The following is a 26,777-nucleotide window of genomic DNA, read 5'->3' as shown; positions in this document are numbered from 1 at the left end:
ACCCAAACCCCTTATTATTTTGTAACAGAAATTAACCTTATGACTTACAATAGGCTTGCAGGAAAAGATAGTATTTTTGCACAGCTAAGATGCAAACTCTAGCTTTGATTTCTCTGAGTTCCTCTTTTAGTCCATCTTTCACTGTGAAAACTAATCTGCTAACTGAAAGTTGGGTGGTTGACATGCAAGGTCTCTGGACATGATTAAAACATGAAATAGAAATTAGCACATGAACATGTAACTGATCTGCAGAACCATTAGAACCAAGTACATTCCTTTCCCTTCTCTTCATTGTACCCATATTCTCTATGTTGGCCCAGAAGCTGCTGTCAGGCAGCTCATGGCTTAGTCTGTCCCACATTTTTCTTGTGCCTGTATGTCCAGCCCTTGTGATGCTGCCTAACAATGCTCACTGCAGAATCAGTCAATTCTTTTTGCCTCTGAGCAGGCAGCTGGAGAAAGATACGGGTCTCAAATACATTGAACCTGACCAGTCATGATTTGGATTACACATTGTTCCAGTCAGTAACTCTTCTCAGTTATGGACGTGGACATCTCCCAGTGTAATAAAGCCCCAGCTCATCTGAAGCTAAATAGTAAAGTTATAATTATACTTACAGTTATTTTCCGAGGACAGTCATTAGAACAGAGGCCACTGAGAACTGCAAATACAAAAAGTGAGCTTACAGTGTTTATATTAACATCCATCTTACAAGCAAAACCTCTGAAACCCATTAAAGTATATTAACAGATGTCATGTACCATTAAAATTCATGAAGAAAATAACTTCCTTCTGTATGACTTATGTACTTTTTTTTAATCTGTTTGAGATATATTGCTTTGTAGAAATTAATCAGCTAATCGCTGTTTTGTCATACCTCATTTGTTAGGCAGCTTCCAAAAGATTTGCCAGTTGAAAAAATTCCAAATTGTAACACGTTAAAAATAGTGGACTGCACATTTTATTCATCATCCTTTCGCTTCTAACCATTTAAAAAAATACTTGACAGATATTCAGCTTTACTGTTTTAACTGGTAGAAAGGAAAGCCAAAGCTTTTCCCCATATACTAGTGACAGCTTTACATCTTGATTGAAAGCAATTCACTGAAATTCTAATAAACAAAACGGCCATTACCCATTTATTCTATGTATTCAAAAGTATTAGAAGCATATGGGTACAATGCTACTTATTATCTAAAGCCTATGAGTTGTCAAATTACTTGTTAGCTTGAAAAATCAGTTAAATTACAGAAATACTAAACATTTACAAGTTTCACTAAGTGAGGGACAAGGAAAGCCATTTGTTCTATAACCTAAAATACCATGTCACGTTATCAGAATACCATATTAAAATGCCTTTTAAAAGAAAATAACAGCAAAAAGAAAAATAACAGGCACATACGCATACAAGAAATCTAAGGTGTCATTACGATGCAATGTTCAGACTTAAATGACAACAGTTTGGTTGAGAAGCAGCCCAGTAATGGCCATAAGCAGGGAAAAAGATACAAACAAGACCACATCAGTGCAGCAGACAAATAAAAACATAACCTTTCTATGAGTTATACTGCCAAGCAAGTGCTGCAGACAGAGAAAATAAACATGTGGACCAGATTTGATGGCAGGTCATTCTGACCGGCAGGAAGCTTCTAAAGCATTTTCTGTCTACTTTAAGGTTCCACTGAGGTTCAAGTATAAAATCTTTGGTGACAGTTAAATACCAAGTGGTGTACATAAAATGTTCAAAGTGTAGCAGTCTGATCAGAAAATATTCCAAACTAGAGTCAGAAATGGTACTGTTCTAGTGAAGGACCATTTGTAATATTCTGAGTGCAAATCTTAACAACTGTTAAAACTCCCAAGTTATAATTTATTTGCAACTTAACATTTGAGACATCCAAATACAGAAGCATCTGTTTTTACACAGTCAAAAAGAAAGTCTGGACATCAGGACAAATAAAATGAAGGTGTGGCAAAGCACAATTTGAAGACTGTACCTACTAATATACTTTAAAAGCTATGAGTTTATACTATATGCTAGACAGAGGTGTGTATGTAAGTGGCACCAACTCTTCCCATTTTGATGCAAAACAGCACACTGCAATTTGCTGTTCAATTTCACGCTGGAACAAATAATCTGACCAAGTGCAGTGGACATCAGATTTAATGAGCAAAACTGCTCTCATTGTCCATATACCAAGTGAACACAATGCAGTTAGTGATACACCAATCGGCATAAAGCATGTTTTGTTAGAAATACTCTCCCTGTATCACAGCACAGATTTTTTAGAACACTCTTATTCCCATTTTATGGGGTTTCTATGCAGAAATGCCCACACCCTGAAATGATGCTAGAAAAGGCTTGCTTTGATTTTTAAGATATAAGTACATACATTGAATCAAAAAGCACATCAGAAATTATTCCTTTCCCTCATTCAAAATATCACAGTTGTTATTCTAATATAACTTCATTAAGTAAATGATTTTTCTAGAAGGCTTTCTGCATGCTCGTGTCTATTATATTACCCATATGCAGTATTATTTAAAAACAAGGCTTCTGTCAACATGGCAAATCACTGTAGTCCTTTCACTTACGGTGAAAAATAAATCCCAAGCTAAGGAGAAAGTAATAAATACATCAGCTCGCAGTAGTGGCTGCAGTTCTTATGGCATGTAGAAGGCTGAAGCATTAGGTGTATTTAAGTAAAATGAAGACAAATGCAATCTTTCCGCAGCAAACCTCCAGTTCACTGGTTTAGCTTTCTCCACATGAGTTTACTTACAGCCTCATCTTTTACTCTTCCTCAAAAAAATCAAGCAAGATAGACAAGTAATGGACTCAAAGCTCAACACCTTTGCAGTCTGGAAGAACATGGTAGGGTGCGTAATTTGAACATATAATTACTTCCAGTTACAAATATCAAAATCTAATTCTAGCATTTTAAACCAAAGATTTAATTCACATACCCTTGCTATGGTAACTGCCATCCTAAATTGTTGTAGTATGATATATTTTAGGAAAGCTGTCATTTAGGAAATTATTCTTACTATTTACTCTTTTATTTATTTATTTATTTTTAAGTTGGTTACTTTCTGTTGTATGCACAGAGACAGCATTTCTTGTCATCTATCAGCATGGACTGAAGACATGAATCTTCCTTAAATTTTGTTTAGTTTGAAAAACTCAGTTTCCCTGCAGATTATATTTTAGACAGTTGATAATTCTTGTTCTCCCTTCAAAAGCCAGCTGAGAAATCAACTTTTAAAGACCTAGTATTGCCTTTAGAATTTTGCTAGAATGCAAAATTGGTCAATGAAAGCTCCAGGATGCAAAGAAGGATTTAGACTGCTTCTAGGTAACAAGTGAAATAAGACACACATTCTTGTGAAAACAAAAATACAAGCTCTAAAGATGATAAACCCTTAAAGGATATTGCCGTCAAAACTGGTAAAAACAGCTAAAGTGCTGAAAATAATGGCCAGAATTAACTTGGAATATAAATAAGTACACTAAAATAAAACAAGAAAAAAATTAGATAAGTCATTTTTGTTTGATACCAAAGTATAGATTCTGCAATATACTTACGCAGTCCCTAATATTTTCTATGCCATGCTTTTTGCTTTATCATGCACATAGCATTACCATAATATTATCATACACAGAGGATCAAATATTCCCCTTAAGGTCTGATGTTGATTTGATTATATGGTAGTAACTTACCAATAACTTTAACAAAATAGGCGTCTGCCTCAAAGTTGTTTTTTAATGTATGGATAGCAAAGTCCTTGTTGGAATAGCCTTTGCTTACTACAATGATATCCAAGATTCCCTAGAGGGAAAAAGAAAAGTTTAAATTAGAGTTCTGATTTACTCTAGATAACATCTAAATTTAGCAAGTAAATTCCCTTAGAGATGCAAAGGAAGAACATGGAGCATATGCAGCCAAGTTTATGCTTCCACTAATAACATTAATATCTTTTATATCACATTAATCTTGGGCAATATTAGAGTGCTCCATCCACAGCTAACCAGGGCAACGCACGTGGTCCATGGCTTCTTTCTTGCCATGGAAGAGAGCAGCTCAAGTGGACCATATGGAGGGCCAGTAAACTTTTAGTCACTGATGGGCTGCTGCTACGTGCCCAGCTTCCAGAGAGCAACTTAAGGTAGCAGCAACATCCCAGACTAAAGGCAGTGTCTGCCACAAGCTGTAAAGCAAATGTTTATACAAAGCAGTCTACCAACAGCACAAAAAGACAGGTACAGCAACACAGAATGATGCTGCCTGCTGTAGTAAAGAGTTGAACTTACATCTTCATATATGTCAAAGAAGGTTGCTACCACTGCATCCTTGATTTGATTTAGATCTGAGAGCTCCCAGAAAACTTTAAACATACGACGCACGCTCTTGCAGCTCACATTATTGCATGGGACGTTTTCTAGTAAGAAGGCTTGTTGATTGCTGTAAAACATATATAACAACTTACTTCCTATAAGAAGTCTAAATAATATATATATATATTTTTACAATATTTTTCTAGTATCCAATACAAATGAAGTAAATAAATAAAAATATTAAAACAAAAACCCAAAGCTAGCAGCCAATAGTTACTTTCAAACCCATACGCATTTATATTAATTTCACAGGCAGAATTACAACCATCATGTCATGCCTGATTTAAACCTATGAATACACTAAATAGTTCAAAATCAGCAGGAATAATTTCATTATTCTTACTTTATTCAGATACAAGTTCAAGTGCACCTAACTACCATTTTCCTTAATCCCTCCCCATGGTCCCTCAGCTTATATGCTACTTGAAATGTGTCAGTGCTTTTTTCATTATTTTATGACAATCTGTTCCCACCTCAAGTTCTACATGTATTAATTTTCTTACACATTACATGATGTTTACACATTTAAGATTAAATCACATCTCCATTAGTACATTTGCAATTGGTTCAAAGCAAAACCCAGGCCAAAAAACTAGTAGGATAGTAAAAATTGGGTGGGACAAACCAAGTTAGACATTTGCTGTCACAAGACAAATAAATAGAGAGAAAGGCTGTAATACTGAAACAAGAAACAAACAGATTGGAGTAGCAGGTGTGGCATAGCAAAAAGCCTCCCTTCTGAAGAATTCATCTAATATGCATCAGTTTGTTGGTGGGAGATGCAGATGAGTGACACAGGGTTCATATCAGCAGATTCATATATGCATGCTGATGGCTAGTAGCATCATACATTGCCTCTCTATTGTAAGGTTGCCACTCTCACTGGAATGGTGAAAACCTTCAGGACTTCACCAGCTGGGAGCCTGATTCCTTGGCAAGTCTCAGTTACTATCCTGGGAGCCCACGGGGATCCATCACTGCCTTGGCAGTGGGAACAGATGAAGTTTCCTCTTCTCTTTCCGGGGGCAGAGCCAGGAGATGGAGGAGCCAACTGCTGCTAGCTAGCAGCAAAACTAGCTGAGCATGTCAGAGCCCAGGGCAATTACCAAAACCACTTCTTCACTACGACCTTGAACATAATGTCATTCCAGAAGGTGACAAAAAGGTGGTTTTCCATATCTTAACGGCATCCAAGGCCTCCAGGATACAGTCACAGTAACTTCAGCTTTTTTCCTTAGGAAAGTTTTTGTTTCTATGGAATATTTCGGGTTATTTGCTTCTAATAAGAATTGTATTCCACAATACTCATATTTCTGCACCATCCTTTTTAGGATAGGAAGGCAAAACATTCACCTTGAGGAAAAAATATTTCTGACAGTGTAGTAGTAGTTTCTTTGCACAATGTCAAGTTAGTATTTCAAAACCTACAATGGAAATAACATAGGATTTTGTTCACTGTAAGATTTGTCAAAAATCAAATGGGATATTTAAATATTTTCCTCAAAACCTTATAATCACATCTCTTGAGCTTCTTTGAAAAACAAAAAATAGGCCTCTATTTCTCTGCCATACGCCTGCATTTGACTAAGCTTTAATCTGAACAACCCACTTGTTACAATGTCACTGTTAAAAGCAAGAGTATATAGAATTAATGTCTAGCTAAAGATCAAATTAGGTGATCTACAATATTTAAGGCATTGTATTATCTGAACCTGAGATCTCATAACCATAACTTGAAATTGCTAAGTGCTCACGTTCTTATTTTATGTCAAATTAACCAACTATAAAATTAAAGTGACAACTCAAGCTAAGCAAATTGTTTCAATTTCTCTTTTTCATCATCATCTTGACATAAGATGTACATACAACATTTACAACAGAGTCCAAGTAACAGCTAGCCATGTTTTATCTTTCTTGATCTTGATTCCAGGCCACTCCCCGGGCTGTGCTGATATGGGAGCTGCCCCGTGCAACGTCTCAGCACAGGAGGGGGAAGCCTTGGTTGCGGGCCATTCTTTTGAAAGGCTACAGCAACAGGAGAAGTTGCAGTGCCTGGCTGTTTGCAAAGGGAAGAGCCATCAGCTGTTCAGTTCTTTCTTGGAAGAACTCCTGAGGAGTTCTGGATTTGGCCTGCGGGCTGCTAATTGATTCCTTATGCTTTTTTAGGGCTTTAATTAATCTACAATTACCAGAATCAAAGCATCTTCCTCTGTATTTTATTTCTCCTTCATGCTACGATTACCAAGAGTAAATTAATGACCTTATTATTTTGAACCAAATTTTGAAGTAGATTCACAGTCAGAAAAAAAAATCTACCTATAACAGTAAAAATCAACAACGTACTTAAAATGACAAACCAGTGTCCCTTAAAGCTTATAGGAAAACACAAAGACAGACCGTTACAACGATAAAACCATCAATCTATGCTCACGTGCTACAAAAATGTATGACAGCCAATAGAGAAAAAATCAGCTTAAATACCAAGAATTCAGAGTTCTTTTGCGCTGTGTATTAAGACCAGCATAATCACCCTTAACTGGATACTTGCTAAACTTTTAGTGTTTATTCAACATTTACTATTATATTCACACCATTGTAACATGTAACATAGTGTCACCAACTAGTGTACTACCTGCAGAACTTTACCTGAAACAATTTACAAACGCTGCTGAAGAAGTACAGCATTGTCTTCAGATTGGAACCTTCTGACTGAAGGCTACATGCAGCGAAGCTAAATCTAGTAAGACTGAGTTACTGCTCATCTACAGTCAATTGAATCTACATTTTAAAGAAGTTCTTCATCCAACCCTGTTTCTGACAGTGACGACTAAAAATGATTTAGGAAGAGATGATTTGGTCAAATGAGACTCCTTCTAAGTAGACTCATGCAAAGGATTAATACACATACGTTTATTTAAACCTGTGCGTGAGTGCCTGGAGAACTTTGCAGAAGTGCGTTATACTTATTTTTCATTCAACTGTTCACATTCAGTTTTTGATTAGCTCTAAGTTTCAATCGTTACTGCTATTTGTCACCAGTATGTGAGATAGATACCATCTATCTCCATCTATACCATTACTTTATTTAACCTGTGAAAAGCATTCCCTCGGTGTAAAAGCCTCATTGAAAAATGATTCCTGGATTATGTGTTTGCAATGCTAGATGCCAATTATTAGTTTTCTACTTGGGAAACAAGCAGTTAAATAAATTATTTCATCTAGTTGGGTGGCTGAACGAAGGATAAGCATTATAGACTCCGATGAAGTAGTCAGATTTCCAACGTCACCAGAGTGAATTTAAAAACAGCATGTGAAAAAAAAAATGAATAAATTTAGATAAGATAGTAAGTAGAGATGAACCAATCAGTAACTACTGGTAAAAGCCCTTTACCTATTATTATTCTATATACTTACACAAATTCTAATATAGTCATAACTAGAAGGAAGAAAAAATCATGCACGTATGTAGCCTAAAGTAAGACCTGTAGACTGGAATTCTAATGTGTCAGTTTTGACTCAAGTCAAAAGTTAAAAGAACTCACAATGGGCTGACAAATACCTTAGATCTGATTGAATGCAGCATTCTCACCTGTTCGAATTCATAGACCCTTGTAGTTCAAACCCCCACCAACTTGCAACCAGAAGTGATTCCTTTTTTTGTTGCTGCTGTTAATAAGGAATGTATCCGTGTTGTCAGAACATTGCGTGCCCCTATTGAAAACTGACCGAATATGACGGGAGATCTGACTGGTCTTATGGCAATTCTAGGAGTATTTGAAGCTATTAATCACCTGGAAGGACAGTAAACTGAAGTTATTCCCAAGAGTGATAAATGTTTTTATTTCAGTGTTCTATAGGAATTAAAAAAAATCTGAAAGTCCTTTCCACATTTATAATAAAAATAGAATTGATTTTAGTCATATCCTTCCATTGTCACATATCAGTATATTTTCAGATTAATAAAATGGCTTCTGCTTCCTTTAATTTCTTTAAGTTACAGACAGCAACTGGAAGCTAGGCCTTCTATACTGTAACACAGATTGAGGTCAAGAGTTTACAAAAATGCTTTTATCATTTAATCACAGTAATCAATCACTGAAATTAGATCTGTAGATATAGCATGAAAAGCTTCAAAGAAAGAAGTAAAAAGCTTGATCCAGAAGTGTTTAAAATCAATTAAATAAGGTTTTCATTTTAACTTGATCTAATTTAAGAAGAGCTTTTAATTTAATTCCCACACTTTTAATTCTCTCTGACCCAGTTACAAATTTTAAAAAGGAAACATTTGCTTATGTTTCTCAGAAACAAAGCATTTATGGTACTGTGAAAGTGACATTTGATAGTCACTACAGAAAATGTTTCTGTTACCTTTCAACGAATACAGGGAAAATACTGTGTTAACACACAACATATTTTTTTTTTTTTTTTGCCAGACTTCCTCAGTTTTCTGAACCCTACTTTGAACAGCCTCTGTCAAATCACCTGCCAGAACTTTTAAGTCCTTATGCCTAACTATGTCACTCAGTTTTGAAGTCAAGTTTCAAAATAAGTTTAAGACACACCCAATTGAATAAATAATTCCAAAAGCAAGGAGAATAAAGACAAAAGTGTACCACAGTAATTCATTGCTGTGAGACAGGTAACGTCCTGGGCTTTCATAGGAGTAACTATTTATAAACTACTTAAACCTTTTACATATTACATTGCCATAAGTATATACCATCCAGACAAGAGAGGCTCCCAGTACTGTTAAAAGATAAAAAACTTGGAAAAAAAAAAAACAAAAAACCTCTGAACTCTTTAAGTATTCTTTCAAAGTGTCCTAGCCCTAAGAGACAGCTTATAGTACAGCAGAAAATGAAAGAGTTGGGGGGGAGGGGGGGGGAAGTTTAGAAATATCAAAGGACAAGAACTTAACATTTTAAAGGCCTCAGTGTTTCAATGGAAAAGGAAAGACCTTGGTTCCAGGCTGCTCTCTAGACTTTTTATAGTCTTTTTTTCAATGACTGCTGAACTGAAGATGCAAACACCCAACTGAGCAAGAAAAAAAAACAAACAAACAAACAAAAAAAACACAAACCCAACAATCAGGGACTAAGTGCTTTAACTTTGCCTATGCTGTTACTGCCCAGAACTTGCATCAATTTCTCCTCTGCCATATTTGAGGAAAAAAAAAAAAAAAGCAAAACCAAACCAGCTGCTGTGCTAGTTATGTTAAGGCTCAAAGGCTGCAGCGCTAGTTATCTTAGGGCTCAGAAATACAGTGGCAGAGCTCAGCTGCTCAGTCTCTGAATCACAACTTTGTGTAGGCAGAATACAAGCACGTAGCTCTTCAAACTGGGTCATTTTTAGAAATGTTTTTAGGCAGGTGCACGTAAAGAACTCCAACACAAAAATGTCAGTGGGTGACTCATGTTTAGACAATCACTGGAAGATCTGGATTGATTCTAACTTAAGCATCTAACTCTTGCTGTATACTCTTTTAAACACTATATAGTGAGCTCCTCAGTTCTTTTCCTTATTGAGTATTAATTCAAACTATGAATCCATACCCAATCTAATATGCATCACTATACAGAGGAAGATACTAAATACACCTGTGACAGAGGCTTAATTTTTCCCTGTAATGCACACATGCAAGTATTCATCATAGATCCCAATAAGAAAGATGTTGAGACTTAACAGGGCATTGATTGAAATACCTTTTATGGGAGATGTGAGGAAGGAAGAGTGGATAGCATAGATAATCCGGTGCTGGAAAATCCAAGCTGTACAGTATCAGCAAGACCTCTAGTCAGGGCACATGCTGTGCATACCCTGTTCATAGCAAGATTCACTGGCATTAAAACTTTCCAGAGCTCTTTTACGTTTTTCTTGGAAGTACACAATTCCACTCATTTCTATAGTCAAGGGAAACGATGTTCACGTGAAGACATGCTGCTTCAAGGTAAGGACAAGGACATGCCAATGGCATCATCACCAGATGTCAAGTGGAAGCTGCCTACAGGCTTCTCCATCATGATTAGCTGGCTAAGTTTATCCTGCAGCCAAGTGATATGTGCAGAACAGCAGAGGCATGTACTCAGGTCAACTGTTATGTGGATCACTAACTCCTTGATGTACAATACTCTCCCAGTTCGGATCACTACACCTGCTGTAACACCAGATTGTAGCAAGACAAAGCATTGGGAAAGCAAACAATGAAGAATAAAAGGGAAGAAAAATTACACTGACAAATTTAATAGGAAAGACTAGAATCATTTATTTCCCTTCTCTAAGGATTTAAGCACTGGGGTATATATTCTACTAACGACACATTTTCTGTCTGTGACATGCTGTTATGGTTTAACCCAGCAGGCAGCTGGGCACCACAAAACCATTTGTTCACCTGCCCCTCAAGACTCTCCCCATCCCACAGAGAGGGGAAAGAATCTGAAAAAGGCTATAAATTCATGGGTTGAGTTAAAGACTGCTTAATAGGACAGAAAAGGGAGAATAAATAATAATATACAAAACAAGTGATGCCCAATACAATTGCTCACCACCTACTGACTGATGCCCAGCCAGAGCCTGAGTGATTGCCTCCCCCCCCCCCCGCCAACTCTTTTGTTGTTCAGCATGACACCACCTGGTATGGAACGGCCTGTTGGGGTCAGCCGTCCTGCTTCTGTCCCCTCCCAGCTTCTTGTGCACCTCCAGCCTCCTAGCAGGCAGGGCAGCACGAGAAGCTGAGAAGTCCTTGACTTAGCACAAAGCACTGCTCTGCAACAACTAAAACATCAGTGTTATCACCGTTGTTCTCATCCTAAATCCAAAACACAGCACCATACCAGCTACTAGGAAGAAAATCAACTCTATCCCAGCCACAGGGCACCTGCCTAACAGGTTTTAAGTAATTTTAGTGATCACAGAGCTGTAGTGAGAATTAACAGGCTGAAGTTGGAAGACCTGTCTTCAGCAGTGGTCCTTATCACCATGTTTTACTGCAGCTATTCTCTCTCTAAAAGGGAAGATTCTTCTCCACTGTACCTTGAAAAAATACAGTCTTTCCTGTTGACACAAATATCACTTCGCAAAATTCAATAGCCAAAAAAGTCAAATTGATTTCTACAAACATTTATGAGCATAACCTAATTCTGTTGCTTCAGCTACAATAAATCATGAATGATGACAAACTAAGTAGCAAATGAATCCCAGCTATTGTAAATGGAGCATCCAGTCCCATGGAAGTTGCAGAATGTACTGGCTGTTCTGATCACTGAAGCACACATGACACTAAAAAAAAAAAAACACAAAACTTTTGAAAAGGCAAGATTTCATCTTAAATAACTGGTTGCTTGGTCCTCCATAAAAGGAATCAGTGGGCAAAACAGCTCAAAAAACTTAAAGAGATTTCAGCAGATCAAGATCAAACTGTTGGAGCACAGGAAGGTATTGCCATCTTTCCGATGACAAGAAAATAGATGAAACATCCAGATGAACAAAAAAGTAGGAGCAAAGAAATACAAGGAAAGTTAATAAAAAGTCCACAAGGTACTTCACTAAACACTAAAACGCACTCAAATTTACTAATCTGTATGACTGATGACTGTACAACCATTTAATGGTCTTTACTTCTAGGTTTACGTATACCTCACCTTCCAGATGTGTTCCTTAATATAGCAAGAGCATCTGGGTAGCCATCCATATTGTAATCTCCAATATGAAGGGTAATGGGAAATGTAACTTCTGATGTAGCTTTGTCAGTTTGATGTGGTACAAAGCCCCAAACAGTGTCTTTATTTTTGAAGTCTTGCAAGACTGGAATCCACTGTAAAAGAAAAGAAAAACAGAACAGAACAGATAGGTAAGGAAATCCATTGTATGTATTAAACCCACCCAATTCTATTTAAAATGGCTGACAGGGCTATACTGCATCACAGTTCTGAAATGGTTTATGAATTTCCCAAGAGGAAACTAAGGATTATTTCACAACTCTGACACCAAATGACCGTTTTAATACAAAACCTTTTCTATGTACTAAGTTTTTCCAGAACAGAAAAAAACTAGGTAAGGTTATAAGAATGAAGGACATATGTTTTTAGAAATCAGCTAGTGTATAGCAATATTCAGGAAAAGCTTCATTGAAATTCATGCTTGCCTGTAATTTATTTTTTATTTTTTTTAAAGTGTAGCCACACCTGAACTATTAGGCCTTCAGATCCTCGAGATTTTTTTTTTCCCTCTAAAATTGCAAGCAATAGGCAGCATTAAAACTGGAAGAGGGGTACACCCTCATTAAATCTGCGAAAGTACAAAGGAAGTGCAAAGTACAATTTCAGTTTCTCCAGGATAAGAAACAGAATGTATCTGTACTTACTCTCCACAAAGGGCTGCAGAGGGCCTAAATAGGATTTTATCTTAATTAAAATCAAAGTAATTTCACAAGTCAGTATGAAACTTAAGTATGAAGGTTAACATTTCAATTCTACAGAAAGAAAATCAGTGCCATTTTTAAAGCCAGAAGTAATTTTCTATGTCAGCTAACTGACAACATCTTCAAAAGAACAGAAGGGTGCCATCCTAAAGGATCACTATCAGCAATGTCAACAGCACTTAACAGCATCTTCAATGTCTCTCACCCCAGCCTTAATTTAGAAATTTCAGGACCCAGAATGAGATCCCTGACAGCACTGTTTCCTGCTGTGGAGAGACTCCCTCACTAGCACAAAGCAGCAAGCAACAACATTCCAGCCACATGGCAATTGTCTGTGACACTTGGACCTGTCTCTTGAGATTACACACGAACATGAGAACCCCCCAAATTTTTTTTTAAGAAGTGCACTAAGGTCAAATTTATCACAGGCAGCTTAGAAACCTAGAACAGTTCTGCCAGATGCACATATATTGTGTGCTTGCCTGTGTAACTTGCCATGTTTGAACTAAGATGATCCATTACATGCCACTGATAAGAACTCAAAGTTTAAATTAAACATACTTGGTCATATTCCCCTCTTCCCTCCCCCCAACATATGTATACCTATTTAATTACTATTAGCTGCTGAAAGTTTGAAGAATCCAAGAAGGGAAAAAAACCAAAAAGGAAAGGAAAAAAAACCTCTCAACCTGAGAGAAAAGTTTCAGTGTTAGACTTTGCACTTCCCTGTCATACAGAAGAGTTGAAATATTACTGCAAAGTACAAGAAATTTGAAAAACTAATTGCAATCAGAACCATGAAATATCGTGTTAATGATTCCATGCAAAATAAAAACTGCCACTGCAATGAAATCCAATTGTACTTACCATATAGTTTCTAAATATTGCTGTGTACGGTAACGGTATTTTAAAGAAAAAAATCAAAAAGAAATTTTAGGAGTAAACCTGAATTTTTACCTTTTTAAAGAAAAACTCTACTCAGAAAATGATTCATAAATAGCATTTTTACTATTATAAAGGCTACAGTAAATGCTAACATATAAAGCTACAGGCGAGGAAAAAAAACACCTATTGCTACTAAACATCACTACGCATCTTACTGAACCAGTTGTGGGACTTTTTACAATGGCAGTCTTGGAACATCTCAAAACATTAGTCTTGTCCAATCTGTAACCTGGACACATTTTGGTACCATGCAGAATTTACTCTGACAGTTTAAGTTCACAGAGTAATGCACATTTTTGGTGAAACTCTTTCTGTATGTTTCTCCTATAACTATTACAGAGTAAAGGAATGCAAGATTAATTGTTCCTGTGGTTTAGGACGTATTTCAGAACAGAAAGCAGAAAAATAAAAATAGGTTTGTCAACAATATAAATCTGCTACTACTTTTGAATTTGTTAACCCAAAAAATTACTTAAAAGTTGTAATAGCAAGTACGAAGCTTAAGAGGAAAAAGACTAAAACCATTTTTTTTCTGTTTACTGAAAAATAGAAATAGGTGGGATGTAATGACACAAAGCTATTTCTTGCAGTCTCATCATGCTTTTTCTCTTACCTACCTAAGATTGAAAAAAAGATTGAGAAACAGTTAATATATCTAAAGGAAAAATTAAATGAATACATAAAATTAATTCAGAGGATTTACTCTTTCCTTTGTTAAATTTCATTAACTACCTGGACTGATATAATTAAAACATTTATATATTCCTTCAATTAATGATGTTATAAGCTAAAATGATTTTTAAGTGCTTGAAAATCCATTCTCAAACTCTTCAAATATTTTTCGTCAAGTAGTAGAGAGAATACTTTATTGCCCTATGAAAACATGGCTTCTTTTTCACTTTGAAAAAGATCTCAAGTACTTAGAGATAGTTTAAAACTTTTTGCACTCACCCCTCCTAACTCAAAAAGGGTTCATTTCTCTCTGAGTCCATGTTATTTCATACGTTAAGAAACACAGTTCGCTTGCTCTAGAGCCTGCTCTTTGAACCAAAAATATGGGGGTAGCATCTTGTACTTTAAGCTTTGGCCAGGAAACCTGTTACGAACAATCAGCCCATCCAGCCAGCTGCCCAATTCCAGACCGTGTAACACAGGCACAGAGCTCGCTGTGAGTGAGAAAGCATTTGGAAATTGGTAGTCAGTTCCTGGCCAATGCCTTTCCTGGAAATGCCAGGGTTTCTCCTCCTTTCTGCAAGGGGCACTATATAGCATCCTGTACAAAGATCAAGAGTGACCTGACAGAACTGGCCACAGCAACAGAAGTCCTTTTTCCTAGGGGCTCCCCTTCTGCTGTTTGCATGCATTATAGCTCGGCTGCACATAAAGAATAAACCCAGTAATTTCAGGAGGCATTAGGTTTTCAGTGCATATGAAGGTCACCTGAATTCCATATACAACTGAGTAGCCACCACTTAAAAAAAACAAACAAGAAACAACCCACCACCATACATTACACCATTAACTTATGGTGTCCAAAGCCCAGAAGATGCTAATCCCCAGCATTACTTTAGCAACACAGAAGAGAATAACTAAAGCAGTAAGTCATATTTTGAATACAAGAGCATGGCTCACAGACTCGTAGCTGCTTTGAGAAAGACAAAACAATCCAGAGATGTGCGGATCTTGCATAATCTGGGATTAATGAAAAATTACATCAACTGCAATCCCCCCTCCCCACCTTTATACTGCTGCAGAGGAACCAAGAAAAGTAATTTGCTGTGACAAACTACAGCTGATAATCAGTGCTGTTGGTTACATGTCGAGCCTACAGAATGATACCAGGAAGACCTGTGGTTTGCTATAGGATGCATTGCTATGTTCTACACTACAGCTGCTGTATTTATAAAAGGAATAAAGCCGTACTCTTTCTATTGTATAAAGGTTACAAGAAGGTTCACAGTTATAAAAAATAAGGTTATAAGTATGCTCACAAAGAAACTCTTAAATTAAAGGACTGAAATGATACTGCTTGCCTCAGGAAACAAACAAAATAAAGTCATACTGAATACTAGACAAAATTAAGAGAAAGATTAGTCATCTCTAAGAATATCACAATACCTACACAGTTTCTACAATAAACATTACCAGGGACTTTAAAACAAGTTTCAGGGAGAGCTCAGTCTGATTTTCAGAATCTAAATGAGACCTAAATCAGCATGTTAGTCTGCAGCTTACTGCAGGTGAAATTCAAGAAGCCTGAGGTGTCCCAGTACCAGCTACAATCTGAAACAGCATATGGGATTCTAGTTCAGATCTGACTGCAATTCTTTTGTTGCTGAGGAAACATTCACGTTCTTTCAAACTCCTAGTAGGTCTGCATCTCCTTAGGTCACTTGTATGCAATTCTTTGCTTTGGCCTGTCCTTTAGCCTCATCATCCAAAAGAAGGAAAATTTACCTGAGATATTTTTAATACTTCTGAAGATTAAATGGTTAAATGAAATACAACCTATGGTGAGAGAATTTCATCCTTGAAATTTGAAGTAATTCTCTTAGATCTGCTTGGCTTTCTAAGTAACCATCCAGCTACACCACACACAGCACAAGAAGGAAATATACCATAGACTGACAGCTGTCCAACAAAACAAGATCTTATCAGACCAACAACTCCAAAACCTGGTATGCCACTGAATGCCTCTTCATAGCATAACTGCTCAGAACCACAAATTCTACAGATACATATTTCATCTCAATCTATCCCCACAATATCGCATGTTTCATCTCAATCACAATACAATAAAACCACATTAACTGTTTTTCATTTCTATTCATCAAATATCACTACTTGCTTGTTGTGACAATGAAGGACAAAACCACTTACAGTTACCACAAGATTTTTTTTTCTTTTTTTTTTAAAGACAGTCATGTAATTTATTATCCTCACGATCTGAGATAAATAATTTTCTCAAAAAATCGTAACTACCAAAAGCACTCCCACAAAACCCTACAACAAAAACAGAACAGAAATTATGGATATGTAGCATCTTCTACTTTTTCTGTAATAGATTTGAAATCTGTTTCCCAGACATTCCAGATAGTTATCTAGCTGTCACACACAGGATACCATCTCCTTGTTTCAATACATTCTGCACCACAAGGGCTTATTATTTCCCTGAAACTGTAAAGTTATTAATTAAACAAAGAGCATTGATCTTGCTCTGTTGCCTCAAAGTTTCTATTTATCAATTCTCATGAAGATTAATTCATTTAGTCAAATATCAGAAGTTGGGTCAGTTGATCTCATAGATGACCAAATGCAATGAAATTAAACATTTCACTTCCAAATAAAAATAGGAAGCAAGATGTTTGAATAGATTTCTACCTGAAGAAAACATGCAACACAGGAAAAACTGTAGACAAGAATGAAGGTACTGACATTTTCTCACTTTTTCATAATGGGAAAGTTAAAATGGTTTAGAAGAAAAAGCTCCATCACTTCTAGATGAGTCAGAATTCAAGAAAAGAAAATGCAAGATATAATTTTTTAAAAAAGGTTAGGTCAGAACAAGTCATTATTGTCTGCCATTTGATATTGTCATTTTTAATTAGAAAGTCATTCTAAAAATACGCAAGAAAAATTGCTTTGAAGTTTCTAGGTAAGCCTTAATACTTCTTAATGCTTTTTTTTTTTTTCCTAGTAGGATGAGAATCTGTTGGATTCTTCACTTCCTAAAATAAAATGACAATATTCAGCTGTTAATTTTTAAACTCAAAGATCATTATCTTAGAAACTATTTAAAAATTGAAATTACATTGTAATTGCTAAATTAAAAATACAAATTAAATATACTGAGACAGTCAAAAATAGTACGTTAGAAATCTAATGTGTTATTAAATAAATAGTTGACCTCTTTAAAAAAAATGAAATAATGAAGAAACAGGAAAACTGCCTATGTACAATGTTACTTCAGAGCACGCTACAATAAAAGACTCAACTTTGGCAAAATCTTGGTATTATGTAAGCTGCTACACACCTTCCTCCACACATTACTAAATCACTTCCTTCCAGAAACATACCATAAATAACATAGCATACAGTTTTTGTTTATCCCACTGATAAATCATCCACCACTGTCAAGTAACAGCTTTGTACCCATCAATGGCACATGGTATTTGTGTATGGTTCATTTTCCACAATGAATTTACTTCCATTTGGAATATTTCTCTTAAATTTACTTGAGCAGAAAACATCGAGTGTCTTTTGTTTCTTATATTCTTATATCAAGAATAGGGAACTACATTTAGAACTGAAGGACAATGTCTTTTGACAAAGAGCACCCGAACTACTCAAAAGTGAAATGCGAAATGCAAGCAGCGTGTTACAGTAACATAACCAACGTGACGTGCTTAACAAGTCAGTGTTCTTCCTTTTGCCCAAAAAGCAAAGCAAGTACGGCAAACTAATCATCCACTTGCTGTATGTACATTCTATGACCTGTAAATCAAATCCCCCTGTAATGCCATGTGTCCAGCAGCACTGTAATCTATTCCACTGTGAACACAGAATATATGCAATTTAAAAAACAAAATGAAAACCTCTGAGCATGGGAAAACATGTACTTGTAAGTATAGAATTGCCAAGATTAGACAACTGAAATGGATACATTACTAGATCTCGAGTTACTTTACTTTCCATCAAAACCATAGTTTGCGGTAGATAATAAATACATACCTACATAAAAATATCTTACGTAATATCATTACAGGTAGAGAAATTTACCTTTTCCAGAAATAAAAGTTATTTTTCTATACTGTCTTGATTCATAAAACACAGTGTTTTCCTTTGTCTTTGCAATTCCAAAAGTCACAATACCTGATCCAGTCCTAGCTTAGTTAAATAGATGGCACTTTTTTGACATGCTTGGTCTTCACAGACTGGTAACAAATGTTCACTTTGTCCATCACCATCTGCCAAAGAAAAAAGATGGTCAATGTGTATTTGCAAAATCAGAAACTTTATTTGCAAGAGATAATTAACTGAACATTTTTAGTGTGAAAAATTAGACTAAAATAAACTAGACATTGAAAAAATCCTTTACCTTTGTAATCTCTCATCTAAAAGAACTCAATTTTCTGTTTGAAGATAATCTTTGTTAAGTGTTTTCATCTTGATCCACAGTATAGAGGAACTTTTAAATTTTATATCTGATGATAATATATTATATTTAGAAGAGTAAATGCTTACTAATTTACTTAGTCCCTGTGTTTAGATGGGAAGAAAATTACTCATATATATCTGCCATCACAAATCTACCATACAAGCAAATCCAACTTTTGGAACCAATTTTAAACTTTTGCATTGCCAGGAAGACTAAAAAGAGTCATGAGTTCACATGTACCATGTTATCTATACTAAAAGGGAAAAAAACAACACTAGAAAGTTGACCAACTCAATGGCTGATAAATTCCAGGCCTATAGAACTAGCTAAATATGACTAAATCACAGATTTTTAACAAAGCTCTTCTAGCACATATATTTCCAAAACCTTTAGGAAAACAATGACCATCTACATGTTGAAACAAGCAACGTCTAATTGCATCCAGAATTCTGACGCACAGAGCATACAATGAGAAATAAAATGGCTTTCCATTATCTACTCCAGGAGGAATCCCCACATTCACATTTTGCAGTCCTGCCTTGAATATTCCCAAGCTACCACAAGTTACCTTGTGTGGGCTGAGAAAGAAGAACAGTGAGGCAGCTGAATGTAAGCAGCCCGAGAGAAGCTAGAATTGCTGCATTAATGACTAGTGCTGCAACTCCTGATTATCACCATATATGCCAAACTAGACTTGCTAGAGAGATGCTATGCCCCAACCCATAAAAGCTTCAGAGAATTTGCTTTTCCAGGCTATGAAATAAAGGCTCAAACTGTAATGCAAAATTTATTTTTTCAAATTGCCCCATAGCCCATATGGTTTTGAGCAGCTTGGTATTAATATTTGAAATAGATTTTTTACAGTTGCTTTAAAAAGTCTCCTTAGTTAACATATAAAAACACAAATCAAAGCCAAAACACTAGACCACCCTCAAAAGTTACCGAATCCCTTACTTATTTCCCAATGTACTACTGACCACAACCAAAGCGTTTTGACATACCTAACCTATACCATAATAAATGATGCCTCAGCTTACCAAATTATATTTCTATGAAGACCTTTTAGTATACACATCCATACGTAGTTAAAATTTGTAGGTACCTCCCTCGTTATGTAAGGAAGCTGGGAGATGGAAAATTGGGTCATAAGGGGCAGAAGGACTTGTAAAAATATCAGACCTCCCTAGATACCTCCAAGTGATAAAGCTGAGCCATCACCTTCAGTGGCTTTCTACATGCCATCTGCCTCAAGTATTATTTTATCTCACAGCAAAAACCCTCCTAAACTATTATGGCAGCTCTGTTATCAAGTACAAACAATTTAGGATGACAGTTAGCCTCGGTAGTAGTCCAGTAAGTCAGCAACCAAACAGATGAGAAAATAAATTACCACTGAACAGAGAAATTAACATAGCAACCAGTGAATTTGACAGGTCTGAAGTCAGCACCAGCTTGTAAAGCTGTTTTCTTTCTGCATCATTCAAGTAAAACAATTAAAGCAGGATACTGATTCAGAATTAATGTTTTATGTACCATGAATAAGAACTGTGCCCATTATCACTGACTTCAACAATGACCACAAAAAACATAGCAAAAGAAAGCTGGAACAATTCAAGTGTCTAAGATCCCAACAGCCATGGGTAACATTTACAATATACATCATAGTGAGCACTCGATAAAGCTGCCTCATTGAGAGCTTCACTACCTTTATCTTTCATCCAAAAACAAATAAAAAATGGCTAGGTACGTATTCACATTGCAGGGCAGATGCAACTTAAAAGACATCAAGTGAAGTGCCAACCGTGAGAATACAGCTGGAAATAGGACATCAATGAAATGAGAATATCTTCTGAGCCGTAGTGGAGTAGTTTAAGAAAGCCTACAATTAGTTAAATACTGTCTTACAGAAAAGCAGCAATCAAGAGAAGGAAAGCCCAGAATTCTTCACGTCTGTCACACTATTCTCTCTTATTTCTTCTCTAGTTTTTATTTCTAACCCTTGTCTTAAAATGCACAAATCCTTCTTTTATTATTAAGGTTATTTAAACAAAAGGCATTTTCTGAAGAAAACTCAGATTTGTCAGAAGTGATAACTGCTGTAAATGATTAGTGATTTTTTTTTTTTAAACAAAATAGAAACAAGGATAAAACCTACCCAGAATATTGGCTAATCTTGCATTTAAATGCAAATCTTGCCTCAATTTTTGCAAAGAAATCCTTCCCCCCACCCCCAAAAAACCCACCCTCCTCCCAAACCAGCCCTAAGCACCAAATTAGAGCAGAATGTTTCATTTTCCTGTTTTTATATTGCCATTTTACACTGTCCTGATCTGCAATAACTACAAATACAATGTTTCCAGTATTTCTGAAACCTGTCCAAAGGCACTGTGTGGAAACAACAAATGGATCCAGCAACTTTTCCACTTTTGAAAGAAAATTGATTCTTAATCTTTGTGCTTCCTACCTTGATTTCATACCTTGAAGTGCCGGCTAAAATTTTTTTGCACAACTCTGTAGATCTTGAAAACCACATGAAAATACCCCAGGAGCTTCTCACAGAACTCAATCTCACTGTAACAACTAAACTATCTTGGATCTATAATGATAACTCATCTCATCTTCATGCTTGGTTTAATTCTCAATTTAAGTAAACATCCTTTTTTTTTTAAAAAAAACAAAACAAAAACTCTAATCTTGAATTTAAATTCCTCCACAAAGGAGGAGGAAGCCAGAAATGAAAAAGGAGTACCATTAGCACACTTGCTTCAGCTCTATTAGGTTTTCATAGGTGAAAAAACATGTATGTGAAGCTCTTTGGGGTTTACTAATGAATACGCCATTGATGATAATGGCTGGAGGAGCTCATTAGATGAACTGAAATATGATGTACCAGCTACAGATTAGAAGACAAGGAAAAAACATTCCGTATAACATTAGTTGATAATGTACTTCATCATACATCCAGCTAAACCTGACATCCACATTGCAAGCTCTATTTGTTTATTTTTTAATAAATGTGACCGTTATAAAAATTCTTTCTTTCTGGAAACCTCATTTTAGTCACCACTCATTTCTATATGTTTTAGGAGATCTTGACTGCTTATTTGAACATTTTATGAACATTAGCCATTTCCAAATTGGCTTAGATAGAAATGTAAATAAAATTGGACACAGCTTTAGTTCAGTTATACGTGAGAAGAAATTCCCTTAGTTACATACTAATATTTAAACACAATTATGCATTTTCTTGATAGCTGTGCCAACAATATTACCTTTTTAAGACTGCATGTGGTTTGTGTGCGTTTCTGTGTGGCCCAGTGGCTCATACGAATTTACACTTTGTCTAAACAGTGAAATGCCTTCATTTTGTCAAACAGTACAGAAATACCATACATGCAAAATTTCACTACACGTGTTTCATCCTAGTACACCAAGGGAATTAGGTGTTAGAACCAGTCATGACATTTACTTCTAGAAATTCTGGTATCTTTACTCAGCTCCTAGAGTCTACTGGTCTATCCTTCTGTGACTGTATAGATTTTTCACCAACTTCAGTTCAAGTTGCTGGAAATCTCACTGTTAACATTACTTGTAAATCCAATGCACCTCATAGCACTAGAGGTGCTTAAACATACCCTAGACTCCCAATGTACTTTGGTAGCTTCACTCATCTTGAAAGAAAGCCTGTTTGACGTAAAAATAAACACTCAACTGGTAGCTATCACGTTCTCAACACGTGACTCTGACTAGAGAACAACACTAAGAAAAAAAAAAATAAAAATCAAGCTTTATAGGTAGTGGAAATGAAAAAAAAAAAGAACAGTCCCACACACTCATCAGCTACAAATCTGTACTTATGTCAAAATATATAAAGATAAAATTAGCAGTCATATATTCTACACATCATATGAGAATTGTTACTTACAACTACCTATTCATTGCAGTTCAATGAAAAGCCATGGGCACAAAGACTCCTTTCCATGTCTGCAAACTTTTTCTGGATTGGAACAGTAGCAGAATAACCCAAAAGACAGAGATGGTGTAGATCACTGGGAGTACACTTCATAGATTGTATGAGAAAAATTACTTGCAACTAAAGCTTGAAAATTCTTTGAAGATGTTCAAACATAGCTCAAATCTCTTCCATCTCTTCTAAAAATACATATGAACAGAAGAAAGAAAAAATACCCAAATAAAATTTAGAACATTATGATATTTTTAAAGTGTTCAAAATTCAGTATGAACATAAAATAACAAACAGATGTTTTAAAACAAAAGAACAAATAGTAAACAGTGTTTATTATTTGTTGTGTTTACTACAGAAGCATTTACTCTGAGGGTCTCATTGATCCTCCTGAGCATTTCACTAAATGCTCACATCTACATGTAGGTGTTGTGCTGTCCTAATTTGTTATGGTGACACTGGAGTTTGTGTAGTTTCAACTCTGAAAATTAAGGGATTGCTGTAGCAGGTCCATTAGATTTTTCCCCTTCCATTTTCAACCAACTGGATGATCAGCCAAATGAGCACAGACCCTTTATGATGCAGAGCAAACAAAGCCACACACTCCAATGCCTCAGTCAGTTCCGTCTGGTAACTAACTTACCACCTGCATCTTTCCTCAACTGAAGAGGAAGATAAATCTATAAAGTAAGTAGGCTGACTAGCCAGCAGGCGCTGCAGTTGATAGAAGGCAGCACACAACCCTGCACCACCAAATTGATTTTCTTTCCTCTTAGGACTGCTAATGAAGTATGTTCTTCCACACTTTAAGGAAAAAAGATCTATACCTGATAAACTTCTTCCAAAATCAAAATGTCTCAGACAGATGCTTTTATAAATAAGCAAGTTTATCACATGTTAAACAGAAGTAAACAGGCAACAAGATTTCTCAGTCAAATTCCTTTAAAACAGAAAAAGGTGTTAAAAGTGATATTTTACAACCAAGTTGCAAAACAATAAAGTTGGCGGGCGTATGATCCATTTTTTTTTTTAAGCCATATTTTTTTTTTTGCTATAATAAACTCATAACTTATTCCAGTTGTATTAAAAAAAAACAAACTTTTTTCCCCCCCTCTGGGAGATAAACATAAGCTAAGTATGCACGTTAAGACAGAAAGAACAGTCTAGCTTCCATAATTCTGGATCCGATGCTACATCAAAGCAAGGCACTTCGTACAGCACACAGTCCTCATGCCTTCAGCACCTACTGTTCTCTCCTGAGAATATATATTGTGAACTGGCTGTGTTATTACAGACCTCCTGTCAGTGCAGTCTTCACAGTTCCTTTCAAAGAGGTGAGAAAAAACATTTCCTCAGCATGGTAAAATAAAAGCCAAGAAGCTTTTCTCTGCTGTTGATTTAAATTCAAAATAAGCATCAGGCATCTCTGTTTAATATAATACATCCTAATGCACATTCATATGCCTTTTATTTCACCATGCACATAGCTTGCTCACATCTCTCCCTCACTGCTTTGCACTGTTCTCATTCTTCTTCCTTGTGAGCCTTTCATTTGAAGTTCTAAAGAACCGAAAATAAGGAGGAAAAAAATCCTGCTACAGCAGCACTCAAAACACTCTCCTTCTGGGGCAGGCAAAAAGAAGACAACCAGTACAACTGAGTTTGATATTCAAACAAAATAAAGGTTTGTTTGAAAGCTGATTATCTTAAATTTATCTTCTGAAGTAATAAAATGATTAGAATTCTTTTGTCACTTTCTGCCTTTAGGTGTTCAAGGAGATGGTCATGACAGAGGTGATTATAAGAAATTACTAAGATAATTACGCATTATTAAAATAATCAATGTCAGCTGCTTTTTGAAAATGTGAATCACAACTTCAAAAGACAGATGTAAAAGAGCTTTCACAGATGAATCAAAGTTATGCGAACATTAAAAAAACTAATAACACACTCCTTCACATTAAAATTCTTATTTTAGGTTTGCCTATACCCTCCCGAAGAATCTGTATTAACATCTCCATGGAAAGAAAAGCATTTAAACACAGCGTGTCAGCACAAAAAGACTTCTAGGCTACATCTGATTCACCAGTAAGATCTATCTTAATTGGAAGAAGAGCATATTAAACATACTAACTGGAGTCCAAGAAGGAAAAAAAGGGTTTAAACACGAAATGAAATTAAGAACAAAATAAGAAGCTCCCTGCACACTAAACAATAGTCAGCACTGAAATTCCTGTTGCAGTTGATGCTGAAATTTACTTTTCTAAGTATTTCACATTGTAAGAACAGAAACGGCAAAGCTGAGAACTACCTAAAGTTACACATTTAGAAAGCACATGTGGTATCAAACTTCCATGTGATAACAAATAAGGAGGGGAAACTGCTACAGCTATGGTCTTAGCCTCGATACAGGATCTTTTTCTAAAGAACTGTCATGATGCTAGATATTTAAAAATAGGACTAAGAAAAGTTAAAAGTATCATTGAACAGCAGGCATCCCTGGTCACCAATTAAAACGCAAGACAGGTTTATCCTTTAAATACACTTTCTACAATGCACCTTGAACTCAATACCCAAGTGGCAATTAACTTGGAGTATCTCCATGTACCCGTTTCAGATGAGCTCAAGTGTGTCTATCACAAAAACAACTTCTTCCTTAGATAAGGTCATTCAGAATTCTTTAATACCATTAGCTTTTGCATCTTTTCACACAAACTGATCAGAGTAATAACAGTATTCCTCATATGCTGACTATTTCGAACACAGATATATTATCTTCCTGCATCTTAAGATTCTTAAAGAGTCCTTTCATTGACTACAGGAGCTCAAGTACATTTCCACAATTCAGAGCTCAAAAGACGATTGCTATGTAAAGAGGTTATTTACCAAAATACATCATTGAAAGTTTTCTTGTGATACATAGTTACCGCATCTGAGGATGTGACATTCCAAAGAGGAGGAAAAAAATAAAGAAATTTAGATTCTAAAAGAAAACTGAGATACAAAACTGGAAGCTACAAAAGTGCAATGAAACTCTGCAGGCATAAAAGCAATGTATTTAAGGTATCATCAGTTGCAGGTTAATCAAAGTCTACTTTAAAAAAAAATCAACAAATGCATTTTGCACAGTGCAAGGAATGGTTTCAATGGAAAACAAACAAAGGTTAGGCACTCTGTTACACTGTTTAAACACAATGAGCTGGCAATTACAAGCTCTCATTACCTATGACAAAAATATCGATTTCTACCATATGACAGTCAAGTAACATACATGAAACTCTTCAGTTACTTGGTGAACGGAGAAAATGTCTTAGAATTAGTAGTTGGATTACTAGATTCTAAACATGAGAAAAACCTGAGTTCAGGTCTCAGGAGAACTTCAATAATCCCAATTCTTGCTTTGTCAAAAAAGTAAGCAGGTTTGCATAGTACGAATAAACACAGGCCTTCATAAATTAAAGACGACGACACAGATGAAGACCCAGCAGCAGCTAAGAGAACATATGGCAAGTAAAAAGTTGGCTAAACGCTACCCTGAAAAGTAAGACTTGTGTTGTATTTATTCACAAGGACACTATCAACAGTATGCTCTACTTTCATTTTGGAAAGCTATTTTTGACTCTTACATACAAGCTGCAACAATTTATTTATTTATTTTGTGTGAACTTAGCAAAAGCAGTGACTGATAATAAAACTTCTCAATTCTCGGGTCAGACATCACAAAACATAGTTTATCAATATCCAGTGAACGATCATAGGTTAATAGCAATTATAATGTTAATTCCCAATGAAAATGAATTACTAGACTGCATAAACAGCACCATATTCCACACTAACTGCTTCTGGCTCACTCTTTTAAAGACATATTTCATTAATCTTCGATGGAGCCAGAAAAAA

The 26,777-nt window shown here is 35.8% G+C and overlaps 1 protein-coding gene across 1 annotated transcript in view; it reads right to left on the bottom strand.

Moving 5' to 3' along the window:
• Positions 1-26,777, bottom strand: part of ITFG1 (integrin alpha FG-GAP repeat containing 1) — a 70,422-nt gene that overhangs the window by 15,402 nt on the left and 28,243 nt on the right. The window contains exons 9-13 of the mRNA XM_068693633.1: positions 18,631-18,725; positions 12,035-12,207; positions 4,314-4,464; positions 3,723-3,831; positions 619-662 (exon numbers count right to left, since the gene is read on the bottom strand). Of these exons, the coding sequence (XP_068549734.1) occupies positions 619-662; positions 3,723-3,831; positions 4,314-4,464; positions 12,035-12,207; positions 18,631-18,725 (572 nt within the window). The remainder of the gene's footprint in view (positions 1-618; positions 663-3,722; positions 3,832-4,313; positions 4,465-12,034; positions 12,208-18,630; positions 18,726-26,777) is intronic.

This window comes from Anas acuta, chromosome 10, assembly GCF_963932015.1.
Source record: "Anas acuta chromosome 10, bAnaAcu1.1, whole genome shotgun sequence".
Classification (NCBI taxonomy): Eukaryota; Metazoa; Chordata; class Aves; order Anseriformes; family Anatidae; genus Anas; species Anas acuta.
This window is presented reverse-complemented; position numbering and strand designations above follow the sequence as displayed.